General features: G+C 34.4%; 1 protein-coding gene across 1 annotated transcript; it reads left to right on the top strand.

Moving 5' to 3' along the window:
• The first annotated feature begins 5,563 nt into the window (after positions 1-5,563).
• Positions 5,564-12,435, top strand: SPON2 (spondin 2). The gene is made up of 6 exons (XM_085314706.1): positions 5,564-5,983; positions 6,785-7,010; positions 7,374-7,597; positions 7,865-8,056; positions 9,169-9,343; positions 11,406-12,435. Exons 1-6 carry the CDS (start codon positions 5,816-5,818, stop codon positions 11,582-11,584), a joined length of 1,164 nt encoding a protein of 387 aa, XP_085170832.1. The 5' UTR covers positions 5,564-5,815; the 3' UTR covers positions 11,585-12,435.
• Positions 12,436-13,899: the final 1,464 nt, after the last annotated feature.

Here is a 13,899-nt window from a genome sequence, read left to right as displayed (position 1 = left end):
CCCTATTCCACTTCTTAAATCTTCATTGACCCCTCACCAGGAGTATTGAGGTATGAAGAAGAGACAGTGCTATGGTGGCAAATAATGGATATTTTAATGCATTAGATCCATGTGCAGGTTTTCTGTTAYATGGATGACTTACTACAAAGGTCAGTTCATTTTTTATAGTACCTCATTATTCACATGAATTAAAGATATAACTCTTATAACTTCATATCTATCAGTTAAGCATATTTAAGATGTTTGAAAGAAATAAAAGAGAAATTAACAACACTAACTGAAGCAGGTAATATCATGAAGTGAAGAGTTGCCATAATAATGACTACTGTAGAAATACAATTTGGTAGTGTTGCCAGAGAGATAAAGCAATGACATATTTATAAGGAAGAAAGCATCAAATTGCACTTAGAAAGAAAGTCAACATACTTTAAAAAGTATATAGTGGTATGAGTAGTATTATTTAGTGCTTAAGCCTCTCCCCAATGGAAATTCAATGGCATAAAAGAAGTAAAAATGTTAATGGTAGAGGTTCATTCCAGTTTACAAATGAAGTGGAAGATGTAACTGGAAGAATGGATTTGCTGGAAGACACAATCCATATTTTCCACATAATGTGAACAAATTTTTATTRTATCAATTATCTTGATGTTATTTTTTCCCTCATTTTCTTTAACCACATATTCAGATTTTAGTTTTCTTTTTCTTAAGCTCTAGTATAGACTGCTACCTTTAATATTCTTTATGAGAAAATAGTAAACTATTGAATTTATCAACAAGCAAGAGTTAGAAATGAAGACTTCCATTAGCATGAAAAAGATGTGAGAAGAATAAGTCTGATATTGATTAAAAAAATATAACTGTTGACATTACAAACAGTGGAACAAAAAATCCCCAAATCAATATACTAAACAAGTTTAGTAAACTTGAAACCAACCATACATATTGGAATGATGTTCTATAAAGGCTATCTAAGAATCCAGCCTAACAATGATGGAATGAAGTAATTTGTTAAGCAGTACACTGTTTTTACACTATGTATGTGCACAATACCAAGAAAATGTCCTATCTGCTACTGCAATGAAGCAGCAGTACAATATATGTTGGCTTTTCTTCCAAGCCTTTCTTGTCTGAGTTAGCGGTTTTCCTGCAATTACTCAAACAAACTAAATTTAAAAGTAGGGAGTCCACAGGTGTCTGACTCAGCTCTGCAAGGTTTTCCAAATGTTCAGCTTTTTTCAGAGTTTGGCTAAGTCATGCATGCTACATAGTCYGGTGAGCTAATACTGCTGGTGCAGGCACTCCACAGATTAGCATAGCGCTCTGAAMGCTGGCYCTTATCCCGCAGCTCGGCCTGCCCKATGAGCAGGTAGTAGAAGATGTTTTGTTCCCCAGTTCCATGAAGTTTTGATGGAAGCAARATGGAATGAATTCCTCCTCCAGCATCTTGTTGCAAGATATTTTGGAAGGAAAAAGAGGCAATAATAGCACTGGCTGGGTCAAATGTAGGTATGTATTCAATGGTGAGCTACATATCTCTTTAGAGTCTATTGACTGCAATGACTAAACCTACTTTATGTACAATGGCAATTTAGATGCCTAGTTTATAAATAGACATTCAATTTAGGTGTGTAAACTGCGCAAGAAATCCTTATCTCAAAGGATAAGTTAAGTTTCAAAGTTGCCTTCAGTACTGTTGTACCATGTCCTGTTGGGAGTGCTTCATCCTCCTTTGTAAATGATGCATTTTATAATAAGCTTCCAATACAACACCACAGCTTCTCCATGATAAACTATTCTTCTGCATACTGCGATTTTACGACTCAAAGCTCACAGGGTTTTGATTGAAAATAAACCTTTTGGCATTGTTGAGTGTCCATAACAGTATGTGTATCCATGGTAACTACAGGAGAGAAAGTATGAGCCCATAAYCCTTCTTAAGTAATACCATGATATGTTTTTCTTGGTAGACAAAGAGATGCTAGCTACTTATAAGCATATTAAACAGCTTGTGCATATTCAGAGTTGCACATATACTCCTTGTCAGAAAAATGGAGATCATTTTAATAAAATTTTAATGTGTGGTAATARTTCAGAAATATAGAAAAATGACACAAAAGGATTTCTGGAGCTCTCGTTTTGAATTAGGTGGACAAATTAACTTCAAATTGGTCATTTTAGTTAAACCTCCTTTCTCTTAATCTTACAGTTTAACAGAGAAGTCATAACTAAACATATCCGTCTTGTTGATTACCAGAGAAAGGGCTAAATTAGTCTCTGGTTAATCAAAACAGAATTTGCGCCCTTTTAAGGTGTTATGTATAAGTGATGGTCTAAAATGTTCATATAAATATTTTCATATGGTGCAAATGATTCAAAAATCAGTACAATATTGACCATACTGAAAAGTACTTTTTTCTTTTCTTGTTTTCTTAATTAAGTTAGTAAGAGTACCAGAATATTTTAGACACAGTTATGACTAATTTAAAAAATAAAAATATTTGCACACCATTTTTGTTTTATATTTTCCAACTTGCACCCTGTGATTCTTGGGAAGACYTGCAGGAACTGTTGTCTTATTGACAAAAAGCAGCCAAAATTGCACATAGGCACAAGTAAAAGCGCTGATGCTTATGTGAAACAAATCTTAATGCATACTACTTCAAGCATTTAGGACAATGCATGTATGAACGTGGCTGGAAAATAGGTGTACCTGATGAGACATAAACTTGAAAAACAAGCTATTTTGCTATAAAAGAGGGAAGAAAAAAAAAATCCAATTTTATATATGCGGAAAATGGTTTCTAAATGGAAGATTTTTTTCCAGTTTTCCATGAGTATTCAACTGCTTTTAAACGGGACATACAAACTGAAGAAGGAATGCAAGCATAGGTTCTGATCCCACAGCAATTTTTTTCTCCAACTGCTGGCCCACAGAAATTTGGCATCCCAGAAATTTGGCTTCTCAGCCATGAAAGTAATTCATTGAGTGGAAATCTGTTTGTTTTCCCCCGAGCAATGAGATACTAAATTTGGTTTAGATGTCCTTCAACAATGTCAGAGACTGATTATGCTTAATTTAGTTGTTATTTAAAAAAATAAGTTTGGGGAKTCCTGATGTTAGTATTTTCTGGCAACATAAGTAAGTGTGTTTTTTTYCTGTTTTTCTCCTCTTCTTCAGCTGTGGGGTGTGTGGTGGGGGAAGGATGGTAAATTAAAGCTTAAAGCTGTATTTTGTCTAACAATCTCATTACGGAATCCAACAAATCCTGAAGATTTTAATCTTTCATGTAAACTCTGTTATGGTAGATCCCTCATTGTRAATAGGGAAAGAACTAGTATAGGAATGGTAAGAATCCTGGTCTACTCTGCATCAGGATTAGTGAGAAAGAAAAAGCAGTAAAACCCAGKTTTCCTGTAAATATCTGCAGTCTTTGAGGAAAGAATCCCTCCCCAGTTTTTCAAACTAAAAAGTTTCAGAGTCTCTTTAATTCCTACACTGGCAAGGTAGGAAGGTGAAAGAACTAGCCTGAGTTACGTTCCCTTAGCTGTACTGCTGAAGCTGAAGAGACTGATGACCTCAGGAAATGGGCATAACTGAGCTCTGGAAGAAGAACAAACTGATCACACAAAATTGTAGAATTGGAAAGCGTCTCAGAAGATCATATACTAATGTGCTGAGGCAGGATCAACTATAACCTTTGCTATTCTTGAYATTTCTCTAATTTTACACTTAAAAACCCCAAATGACTTCCCAAGTTAATCACTTCTAATGATTCAGTATCTTTTGTTATTTGATATGTTTTTCTTGTAATATCTGAGCCAAATTATCCAGGCTGCATGTATTGTCCTGTTCCTGGGTAAATTCATAACATGTAATCATGGAACAAGAATTATCTAGTCTGGTGAGGTTTCTTTTGGCAGGAATTTTTCTTCAACAGGAGAAGGATAGTCTAACACATTAAACAAATTCTGTCCTGGATGCAGAGATCACTTTGCTCTCATTTTAAGTGTCTTCCGGGAGTCCTCACAGTTGCATTGTGTGAGGTTAGCTGGCTCAGTAATAGTGATGATAAAGATATTTACAACGACACTGATTGAAGTTTAAAGCTAAAACTCTGACTTGGTAGTATCTTTAAGCACTTCTATTTTAAAATGCTRTATGCAATATACTTGAATACTCATGGGACCTTTGTATAGTTCTTTCAGAAGGCTGCATGGGATAGAAAGATCACCCATTTCTGATATATGTGTGGGTCTGGAATTCTGGATATAATTCATATATATATCATCCTGCAACAAACACTGTGATGAACTGGCTTAAAAGTATCCATGAAATCTCTTTACCCAGGGGACATTTTTTAGGGGAGTCTGGCTCCTGGAACAGAAATAAATCATGGAAAACATGGATATTTTCAGTGGCATGAACACAGGATGGAGGAAGAGGCCTTAGAAATAAAGGACACGTCCATGTCTAGATAGCTTAACCTGTTATATAATTCTTAAAATCTATCTAGATATACAGGAATCGTGGATATTGGGTACTGAAACCATCATACTGAAAGTTGCCAAGATTCCATTTTGCCGGGAGGATAATCAATGGAAATTCCGTTCAGCCATCTCAGTTTATTCTTCTCTGAACTTTTCCTGTTGATTTGCTGGTGAAGATGGAGGTGGTAGAAGAAGGGGCAAAAAGGGAGGATAAGTTTCCAGTTACAGGACCATAAAACTCAGGCTTGTTGATTGGTAACCCCGTTCTGAAGGAAAGCCCACATCATTTAAACTATGATGTTTCTGGGAGTTTCATCTGAACCGTAACTGTTTTTTCCATATGTTGTACCACGATATCTGAGATCTGTGGAAGTACTTAAGTGATATCCCTCACAAAGGGATGAAAAGAAGACTCTGTGCAAGACTTTCCTCATGGTGCATAGTAAACTTTTGAACTTAATTCCTCTGTTGATCAGCCACAATAGTATTTGTTACTATTAGTATTTGTTACTAATAGTATTTGTTAACCTTACAGGGATGGCACAAAGCTCTTATTTTCCCTATGGGCATTTTAAAAGGTGATGGGAAAAAGAATATAAAATAAATATTAAACATTATTTCTTAATTGGGTCATTGTATTATGTATAATTTTTACCAGATAATTTTAGTGAGTTAAGTAAGTATATGTACTTACTGGATGTATGATTTAACTGTAATAATAAGATTTTTATTTGGGGTTTTTACTCTGAAGACAGCTAAGAAAAATCTCAGAGCTTCCCAAAACCACTCTGTCCAAAGAAACCACAGTGTTACAGAGCCCTTTCATCATCCAGCATACGGCACTGTAGAACACAAAAATATACACTGTACTACTTTAAATTAATTCATATTTGCAGGAGACACAGTCTGTGTGAGTATATGCAATTAGGAAATGTAACTTTTTTTTTCCTCTGACTTTTTTAGCTGCCTCACCCCGTTTATTTGAACACATACATATGGTGTGTGAGAGTGAGCAAGCTCTCTGCAAATGTTTGGAAGGAGCATCTGTCAGACAATAAAACTTACAAGAAAACATGCTTCTCATTTAAAGAGTATTCACTAGAACTATCTCAGTGTTGGAGTCAGTTCATCTGTATAGCTTAGAGGCATTAATAAGAAGAGAAAACTGTACAGTCACCAGGAAACTTGAGCTGTTAATAAGAATTCAAGGTTTTTTAAAGCATTTTGTGTATTTGGCATCACAGTCTTCTGATAGGAACCTGAACCGGTTGACATACAGGAAACCTCTGATAGTCCATCCAAAAAAGACTGCAAGCAAGAAGATGACATGCTTTTTGCAAACCTGGAAAGTCTAAAGATTACAATAATTGTTGGACCAAAGGGATCCTCTTCAGGCATAAATAGGAAGACTCCTACTGTCTTCTCTTGCAGTCCAGCTCAGCTGCCAGCAAAAGCAGGTGCTCTCCCCCTACCAGTGTTCCAGAGGAAATATTTAGTGAGTATTTACAGCTCTTTTAACAAATTTATATATTATTAGCATTTCAGTTACATTTGTATAGTTTTCTCAAAGGACAAAAGCATTTTAAAGTAACTTTTTAAGGCTGTTGTTTTAAACAATTGTTTGAGTTCAACAGTCTGATGCAGTTACTATATTAATTTAAAAACACAATTTGCACAACCTCTGACAGTAGCTTTTTAAAAATATTATTTTTAACAAGTGTTTAAGTTTAACCATCTGAATCAACTATAATGTATTTTTTAAATGCACAAGTTATGACAGCAAAGTAATTTATATAAGTTTGAAATGTATTTGCCTTTAAATGTTATGCCATAAAACAGCCTTTTCAGAACACAAACTTAAAATAAATCATTTCTTTTGGCAAAGTAACCTGCAATTAAATCTTTAGAAGAATAAATATACCACTAATGTTTTCCACAGAAACAGTTGATACTCTAATTAATTCAAGATGTGACTTTAATAAGATTTCAAAAGAAAATCAGAAACAGATTTTCTCAGAGGTAGTATCATGAACAAGATTAAGATATTTTTATTTTCATTGGAAACACTTGTCTCAGGTAGAGTTACAGATTTATTGTATATAGCATGGAAATATCAAATCTGGAAGCATTATAATTATGTTTTTAGAAGCATAACAATTTTTAATGTTTTGGATATAGGCTTTCTTTTTGTTATAACTTATCCTATGTTACATTTTATTAAGTAATCGTTATTCAGTATTGAATTTAGGGTGACTAATATGGCTAACAATCTTTTTTTTCCCTTTTCATGTGGAAGGTAATGGAAAACCTGATGTTTGTCTGCTGCTCCTGTAAAGTTATCTGGACACTGCTTGTAACAATTCTAGGTTATGCCAGCAGCTTGCCTGTGGGTGATGATTCTATTTGCGCAGCAGAGGAACTTGCTAAGTACAGCATAATCTTTACAGGGAAATGGAGTCAGACTGCTTTCCCTAAGCAGTATCCACTTTATAGGCCCCCAGCACAGTGGTCATCAATGCTAGGTAAGTGAAGTATGTGCAGTTTTAAGAACAGAAAAATCTCTTGATTATTGTGATTCTTTTTTTTTTTTCACCTTAATATTCAATTTTAAGCTAACTAATGCAAAAAGAAAGAACATAGACAGAGATACTAGGAATGAAATGCACAAATTGCAGTATCCACAATGCTTTCAAAATCTGCAACTGTTTTCAATTGACTTCTGTTTTCAGTTGGCTATAGCTGAAATAAACTGTGATCACTTGAATGTTTTTCTGTCCACTCATTTTTACACACAAATTTTTAACCTCAGAAATTAAAGAGCAGTTGAAGAAAAAAGCACAATCTAAACCAGACTTTTATGTCATGCAATGTATTCACTCAAATAGGTGTTACTCATAGTTCTGACTACAGCATGTGGAAAAAAAATGAATATGCCAGCAATGGTGTTCGTGATTTTGCTGAAAAGGGTGAAGCATGGGTATTAATGAAGGAAATAGAAGAAGCTGGAGAGAAAATTCAAAGTGTACATGGAATCTTCTCTGCTCCTGCCATTTCCAGTGGTACAGGACAAACTTCCACTGAATTAGAAGTGCATTCAAGACATCCCTTAGTAAGTAATTAACATATTGATGTTAAAGGTTTATTTCATATCACTAGCAGACAAAATTAAATATTAATTCTCACTGGTCAGAACAATATAATGCAATTATGTTACTAAAAAAGTCTGCCAAAATGCAAGGAGTTCAGTAGAGTTCTTATAAAGTAGAAGAGTAAAGCAGAGCATTACTTTTGAAAATTCTAAAATAAAATTATTATAAATATGACTTGAACATTTCAAAATAATTGATGAAGTCCTGATGGATCACTGTTTCACTAGGTGTCATTTGTTGTACGAATTGTGCCAAGCCCCGACTGGTTTGTGGGTATTGACAGTCTAAACCTCTGTRAAGGAGACCACTGGATGGAAGAAGTGTCAGTAGATCTATTTCCATATGATGCTGGAACTGACAGTGGTTTCACATTTTCCTCCCCCAATTTTGCCACTATTCCACAGGACACAGTTACAGAGGTAGGTATATGTGCCGGGTTTACCATATCCTGCTATGTACTCCATGTACTCCCTTTAAGAAATTCACTATCTTACAATTACACAGTAAACCCTCTTTCTTGCAAAATCCATTTCAGTATTTGGGAGTGCTCATGCTATATAATGATTTGCTACACAGCTGATAACTCTACTGCTTTTATTTGTTTTCTCTCTCTCTCAAATTCATTTAGGGAAATAAGATCATGAAAATTTGGCCAACAYTTAAAATAATTAACATAAAGTATGAGTATTTTGAGAGGATTTTTTAACTGCTCTTAAAGCAGTAAGGAAATCAAAATATTCAGAAAATTCCTGTCAGGGCTAAATATTCTCATACTTTTCTCATAGAAAAGGAGAAAGTAGAGAATTATTGTATGTACTAACGTGGGGTGGGAGTTTTCAGTTAAAAAAAAATTGTTGAAATCTGAAACTTCAATCTGAGGGAAGGGAGCCAAGGGCAAGCAGAGGAGAACTATTTTTGTGGCTACAGCAGTGCCCCCACCTTCAATCTCTTTTTCTCACTCTGTGCTCTGTATTCCTCATACTTTGCTTTTGTCTTTTAAAGGTGGTAAAAAACAGAGCATCTTGATTCAGAGGTTTTGAATACTATAAGCATTCAGACAATCCTTTCTCATGTTTAAGGTCAATTCTTCTACAGCCATATGCTGTGCTAATGAGTAATGAGAAAAAACAGAGAAGCTGAAAATCAGCTACATTTGACCTCCTATATCCATATAACTGCTGCTATAGTATACTTAATAGTATCATTTAATACTCTTGTAAATTCTAGCATTTTCCACCTCATAATAATATCCACTTCTCTCCATCAAACCATTTCATACATTACTCTTAAGTTTTCAATACCTCCCCCCCAGTTCTCCATCCAAAGGTTGGCACAATTCATTGCGCCCAGTTCCCAAAGAATTTTGCACAAAGATCTGGAATTATCTGCAGTAGTTTTGTATACTGGGGTTCATAGACTAGTGCATTTTACTTGCCAGGAAGTATCACATAATATGTAAACATGATGTTAAACTTATTTTTTAATTGATATGATGATGTAATTCTTTTAAGGTTCCCTTTTTCATTCACAGATCACTTGTTCCTCTCCAAGYCACCCAGCAAACTCATTTTATTATCCCAAACTCAAAATTTTGCCACCTATTGCCCAAGTAACAATGGTGAAATTAAAGAAAASTCAACTGGGTCTTCCTGTCTCTCATCTTAATCTGCCAGCTAAAAGCAAYGAAATAGTAGACTCTGTGTCAGGTGAGTGATTATTACTTTGATACGCTCAATTCTGTTTTTTCCATTCATTCAGAAAATACGTGGAACTCTGGCAGGTGATGTGGATGAAATAGTCCRTCAGGCTGAATAGTCTGTCTGCATAGAAATAATTTCCAGACCCACACATAAGAAATAAAACAAGCTAGYTGACATAGAAGAGAGTGTCTAAAAGAAACAATAAGGAATGGATTTCATATCTGAGCTAGAGTCTAAATGTTTGGGTTAGATCCACAGTGAGYGTTATTCAAGTCTTAGTGTCAGTGTAGATCTGTGAATTTCATAAGAAATAAATGATCCTTGATCAGAATGAGAGTTCCCCCAATTCTTCGTAAATTCTGAAGCAAATGCTCCTCCATGTGTTTTTCCATGACGATGGAGCAAAAGAAGTATTATTGCTGTTTTTTTCTGGGTCAGAGGGTTTGAAATAAGAATTGAAATAAACCCGTTAATTGTCTTTGACATATTCATGATAGCAATGCATATCCTCACATAAAACAGATTGGTCGCTCTTTTTTTCCTTAAAAAGCTGTTTTAGGTAGGAAGATGCACAAAATACTGAATCAAGTCAGTCTTCAATGTAATTTTCAAATCTCCAGATCAACAACAATGTTTGCTCTGAGGGAAAGACAACAGATGTATGGTGTCTGCTGGATATTCTCTTTATACTTGTCCAGTRGCTTTTTACAAAGAAAATGTAAATGTAAGAGAAAAGGTTAGGAATAAGAAGACTGACATCCCAAATCTTATGTGAGAGAGCGATGGGCTGAATCCCCAGTGTATTCCTAGAATAGCTTCCAAGTTTCAGGATAGGCTACACCAGAATGAAGATTGCATGCCTATAGCTCTGTGCTAAAGTCACCTCATGATCTGTAAAATAAAGCTCATTCTCTGCTTAGATTGGAACAGGAACATTTGGCCATATTTAGGATATAACGTTAAAGCAATGAATTTAAAATATGATATTTTTAAAAACATTTCTAATTATATATCCCAACTTTACTATTTATTAACCAGCAAATCAGTCTATTCAAAAACTTATTCCAGAGGCAAAAGGACAGTTTCAATAACTAGAGAGCAAATCATGTCCCTCATTCTCACTAGAATGGGAATCAATGACTACAACAGAAGTGGTTAGATCCATTTAAAGAGGAAGAAGTGACAGAAATTTATACCAGAGGTCACACATTCAGTACAGCATTTAGAGCTGGGTTTGTGCACAGCTATTTTATCCACAAATACTGAAATAAACAGTACTGATGCAATTTCCTCTGACAAGCAATATTGTTATTTAACCTGCTAAGGAATAAGCATCTGTATATAAGCATCTGTATTTTCAKGAGAGATTATTAGAATAGGAGTACATATTATGCAAAGTACTTTAGAGTTTCTGACTTCTTAGATTGCAGTAAATTAAAAGTACGTTAAAAACTCTTCTAGTATTAAAAAATTTATAGTTATAGGATATCTTTGTTGGTGGTGAAAACTGCAGTGCACATGCCAAAAAAGAGCAAGATGATATAATGATAAAAAAGGGAAATTTTCTTTACTTATGAACAAAGGTTAAATGGAATTTGCTATGAACAACTTAAGGAACAATATCTATCTAGGAAGAAATCCAAGTCTATATAAATACACCAGATAAAAGCTTTAATTCTGATGGTTTTAGTAAACCATGCAATTGTAAATGAATTATCACATTGACAGTAAGTGTTTGTGAATGCAATCATTTGAATGCAGTAATTTCAAACATAGGTTTCTTCRATGTGAATTTTATAATTTCAATTTAATAAATAATACCTACACTCACTGATTTAGTCCCTCAAACAGTCTGTAGACTGCGATAATAATATTAACATCCATGAGTTCAGGAGCTGAAAACAGATGTTTTTATTTATTAGACAACATATGGATTTTATTAATATCACATGTATTTTTGTATAAGAAAGGGTACTATTTGATCATCATTCCTTAATGCTTTGCCAACTATGTATTTGCCTTAAGCACAAATTTCTGTAAAGTTACCTTTTCGTTGTGTATATTGCAGAAACACCACTGGACTGTGAGGTTTCACAATGGTCTTCATGGGGTCTGTGTAGAGGTACTTGCGGAAAAACGGGGACCAAGATCAGAACTCGCTTTGTACTTCTTCAGCCTGCCAATAATGGAACTCCCTGTCCAAATCTGGATGAAGAAACAGGATGTGAACCAGATAATTGTGTCTGAAATAAAGAACAGATAATAATTTAGATAATTTAAAAGTAGGATAAGTTTAAATAAAACTCGATGTCAGTCAATGCTCCTTGTCATTCAGGTACACTGTACTATTTTACTGAAAAGGTATTTTAGACTGGATTTGAAAGTTGTTGTTTTGGGGGGGGTTAAATTCTTAAGGTTTAGTATAACAACAGCACTTGTTCTTTAACAGACCAACAACCCCGAATAAATCCTTGTTATAAATACACTGTAAGTTCCTGGAGTACCCTCTAGTGGCAAAAAAGAAGACCTTTGGACAGATTGTAGTTCACACATCAACAAATCTTTCAATCATAAAATCTAAGCTAATATGTTCTTAAATACTATAATTTGTTGACTTAAAGCTATTTATACCTAGAAATTTAATTTTTTCTCTAAATTATGATTATTATAATTTATTGGCATTTTTGTTGTCTTTCTAAACTTGTTTAGCGTGCATTACTTCAGAAACTGCGTACATTACTCAGAGTGATCAGATGTTTGCAGTATGATTATGACAATAATATAATGAAGGAAATGTGTYTTGAGTCTTGTGAATGCAAGAAAAGGTTTATTTTTCCTAAAAGTGAGAAAAATATCTACCAGAAGGACACTTAGCCAAGAAAACTAAAAGCAGATATCAGAARTGTGGATACTAGTAGGAAAACCTAAACTTAATTCAAAGTGTTAGATGTGATTTAAATACTGACTAATGGTTGGTGTGAGTCCCTCATGGGACAACTGTCTCAGAAATAATTCACAGAAAGTTAACATTGTTGACCACARCATAAGTTATATCATTCCCTTTGTATATGCAATAAATGTGTCCAAATTTCTTTAAATATGTTTCTTGCTACTTGTGTCATCATGATCTTTGTACAGAGAAAACTTACCGAGGTTTTAAAATTMTCTGAAATAAAGGTATACAGGAATATAAGTAAATACAATATTTCAGAAACTGTTCCAATTTGCAAATTTTAATGCTCCAGTAACATGTGACTTGCAGTCTTGGCTACCGACTAGGAAAAGAATTTTGAAATAAGAAAGTTGAGTAGAGAATATAGATAGACAGCTAATAAAGTTTTCAGTGTAGCACACTACAGTTGTATGAATATACAGAATAGATATTGAATGAAAGTTTTGGGCTTAGTAGGTTCATTTTGAAATATGTCAAATGCCAGAAATTTTATTATGCACTTGAAAGGACACAASGTATTCTCTTAGGGTAGAAACATTTAAATTGTTCTCTTTTTTATTTTACAGGAGATAAATCTTGCAAAGTCCTAAAGAAATCCAAACTTTATCAGCTTAGCCTAAGCTGATCTTACAAACACTGATGAACACACAGCTGTTAGAGCTAAGAAAGGAAATTTTAGCTATTTTTCCTACATGTCTTGTATTCTTCAGATTTCYACTGTTGCCTGTTTTTCAAAGTTGTTTGACTTACTYTTTTTATAGATCTATTTTTCTTCCRGTTCCCCTGTGTCCATTTTTATCAGCTGATTATTTTTCATGTGTGTTTATATTAGGGAAATAGTGTTATTTCTTTATCATTTCATATACTGTGTCTAGTTAACTTCTCCCTCTTCTCCATTCTTTGTCTTCTTCTCATAGACATTTTTCCCCATTTTATGTTCTCTTTTCCATTAAACTTATTTATTATGTAGTTACACAGTATTACCATCATCTTAGAAAACGCAAGCATATATTGACATACAGATCTAAGTATTCACTGATGGAAGGAACTAAATTCAGATCGATTGATCTACTGATCATACGCTTAACTCAGTAAAGTCCTATGCAGAACTCAGATGCAAGTCTAAATTATGACTTAGGGAAATAAACATATACATTTTTACTCAGCTGCAAGCTATCCTTGGAGAAACCTTAAAGTTCTTTATACWTTAGAGTTTTCCTTCTTCCCATATCCAGAATATGCAAAGCACTATGTCAGGTAGAAACGCATCTTTATTTGCATCTTTATTTGCTTACAAGTCCAGAAAGTAGGATCTCAGTTCTGCAAGATACGAACTGATACTGGAGCCTTCCCAGTGTTAACTCAAACTGCTGAAGGCAAAAATTCCCCAAAGGACACTGAAAGAGAAAGAATAAGAGGCAGAGGTGGGGTGGAAAGGGAAGTGAATGTGCAAATGGCCAACACATTTCAGGAAGCTCAAATTACTGATAAATAACTGTCTTTAAGTAAAAGTTTCTTATCTAGTCAGTTCTCTGCTTGCTAGTGAGAGATAAGAGCCCTTACTTCCTTTTGCCTTATATTCAGTGTTACACACGGCTGGCAGACAAGA

The sequence above is a fragment of the Rhea americana genome, unplaced genomic scaffold (genome assembly GCF_003343005.1).
Source record: "Rhea americana isolate MKP2758 unplaced genomic scaffold, rheAme1 scaffold_41, whole genome shotgun sequence".
Taxonomy (NCBI): Eukaryota; Metazoa; Chordata; class Aves; order Rheiformes; family Rheidae; genus Rhea; species Rhea americana.
The sequence above is the reverse complement of the archived record's forward strand: the minus strand, read 5'-3'. Positions and strand labels throughout refer to the sequence as shown.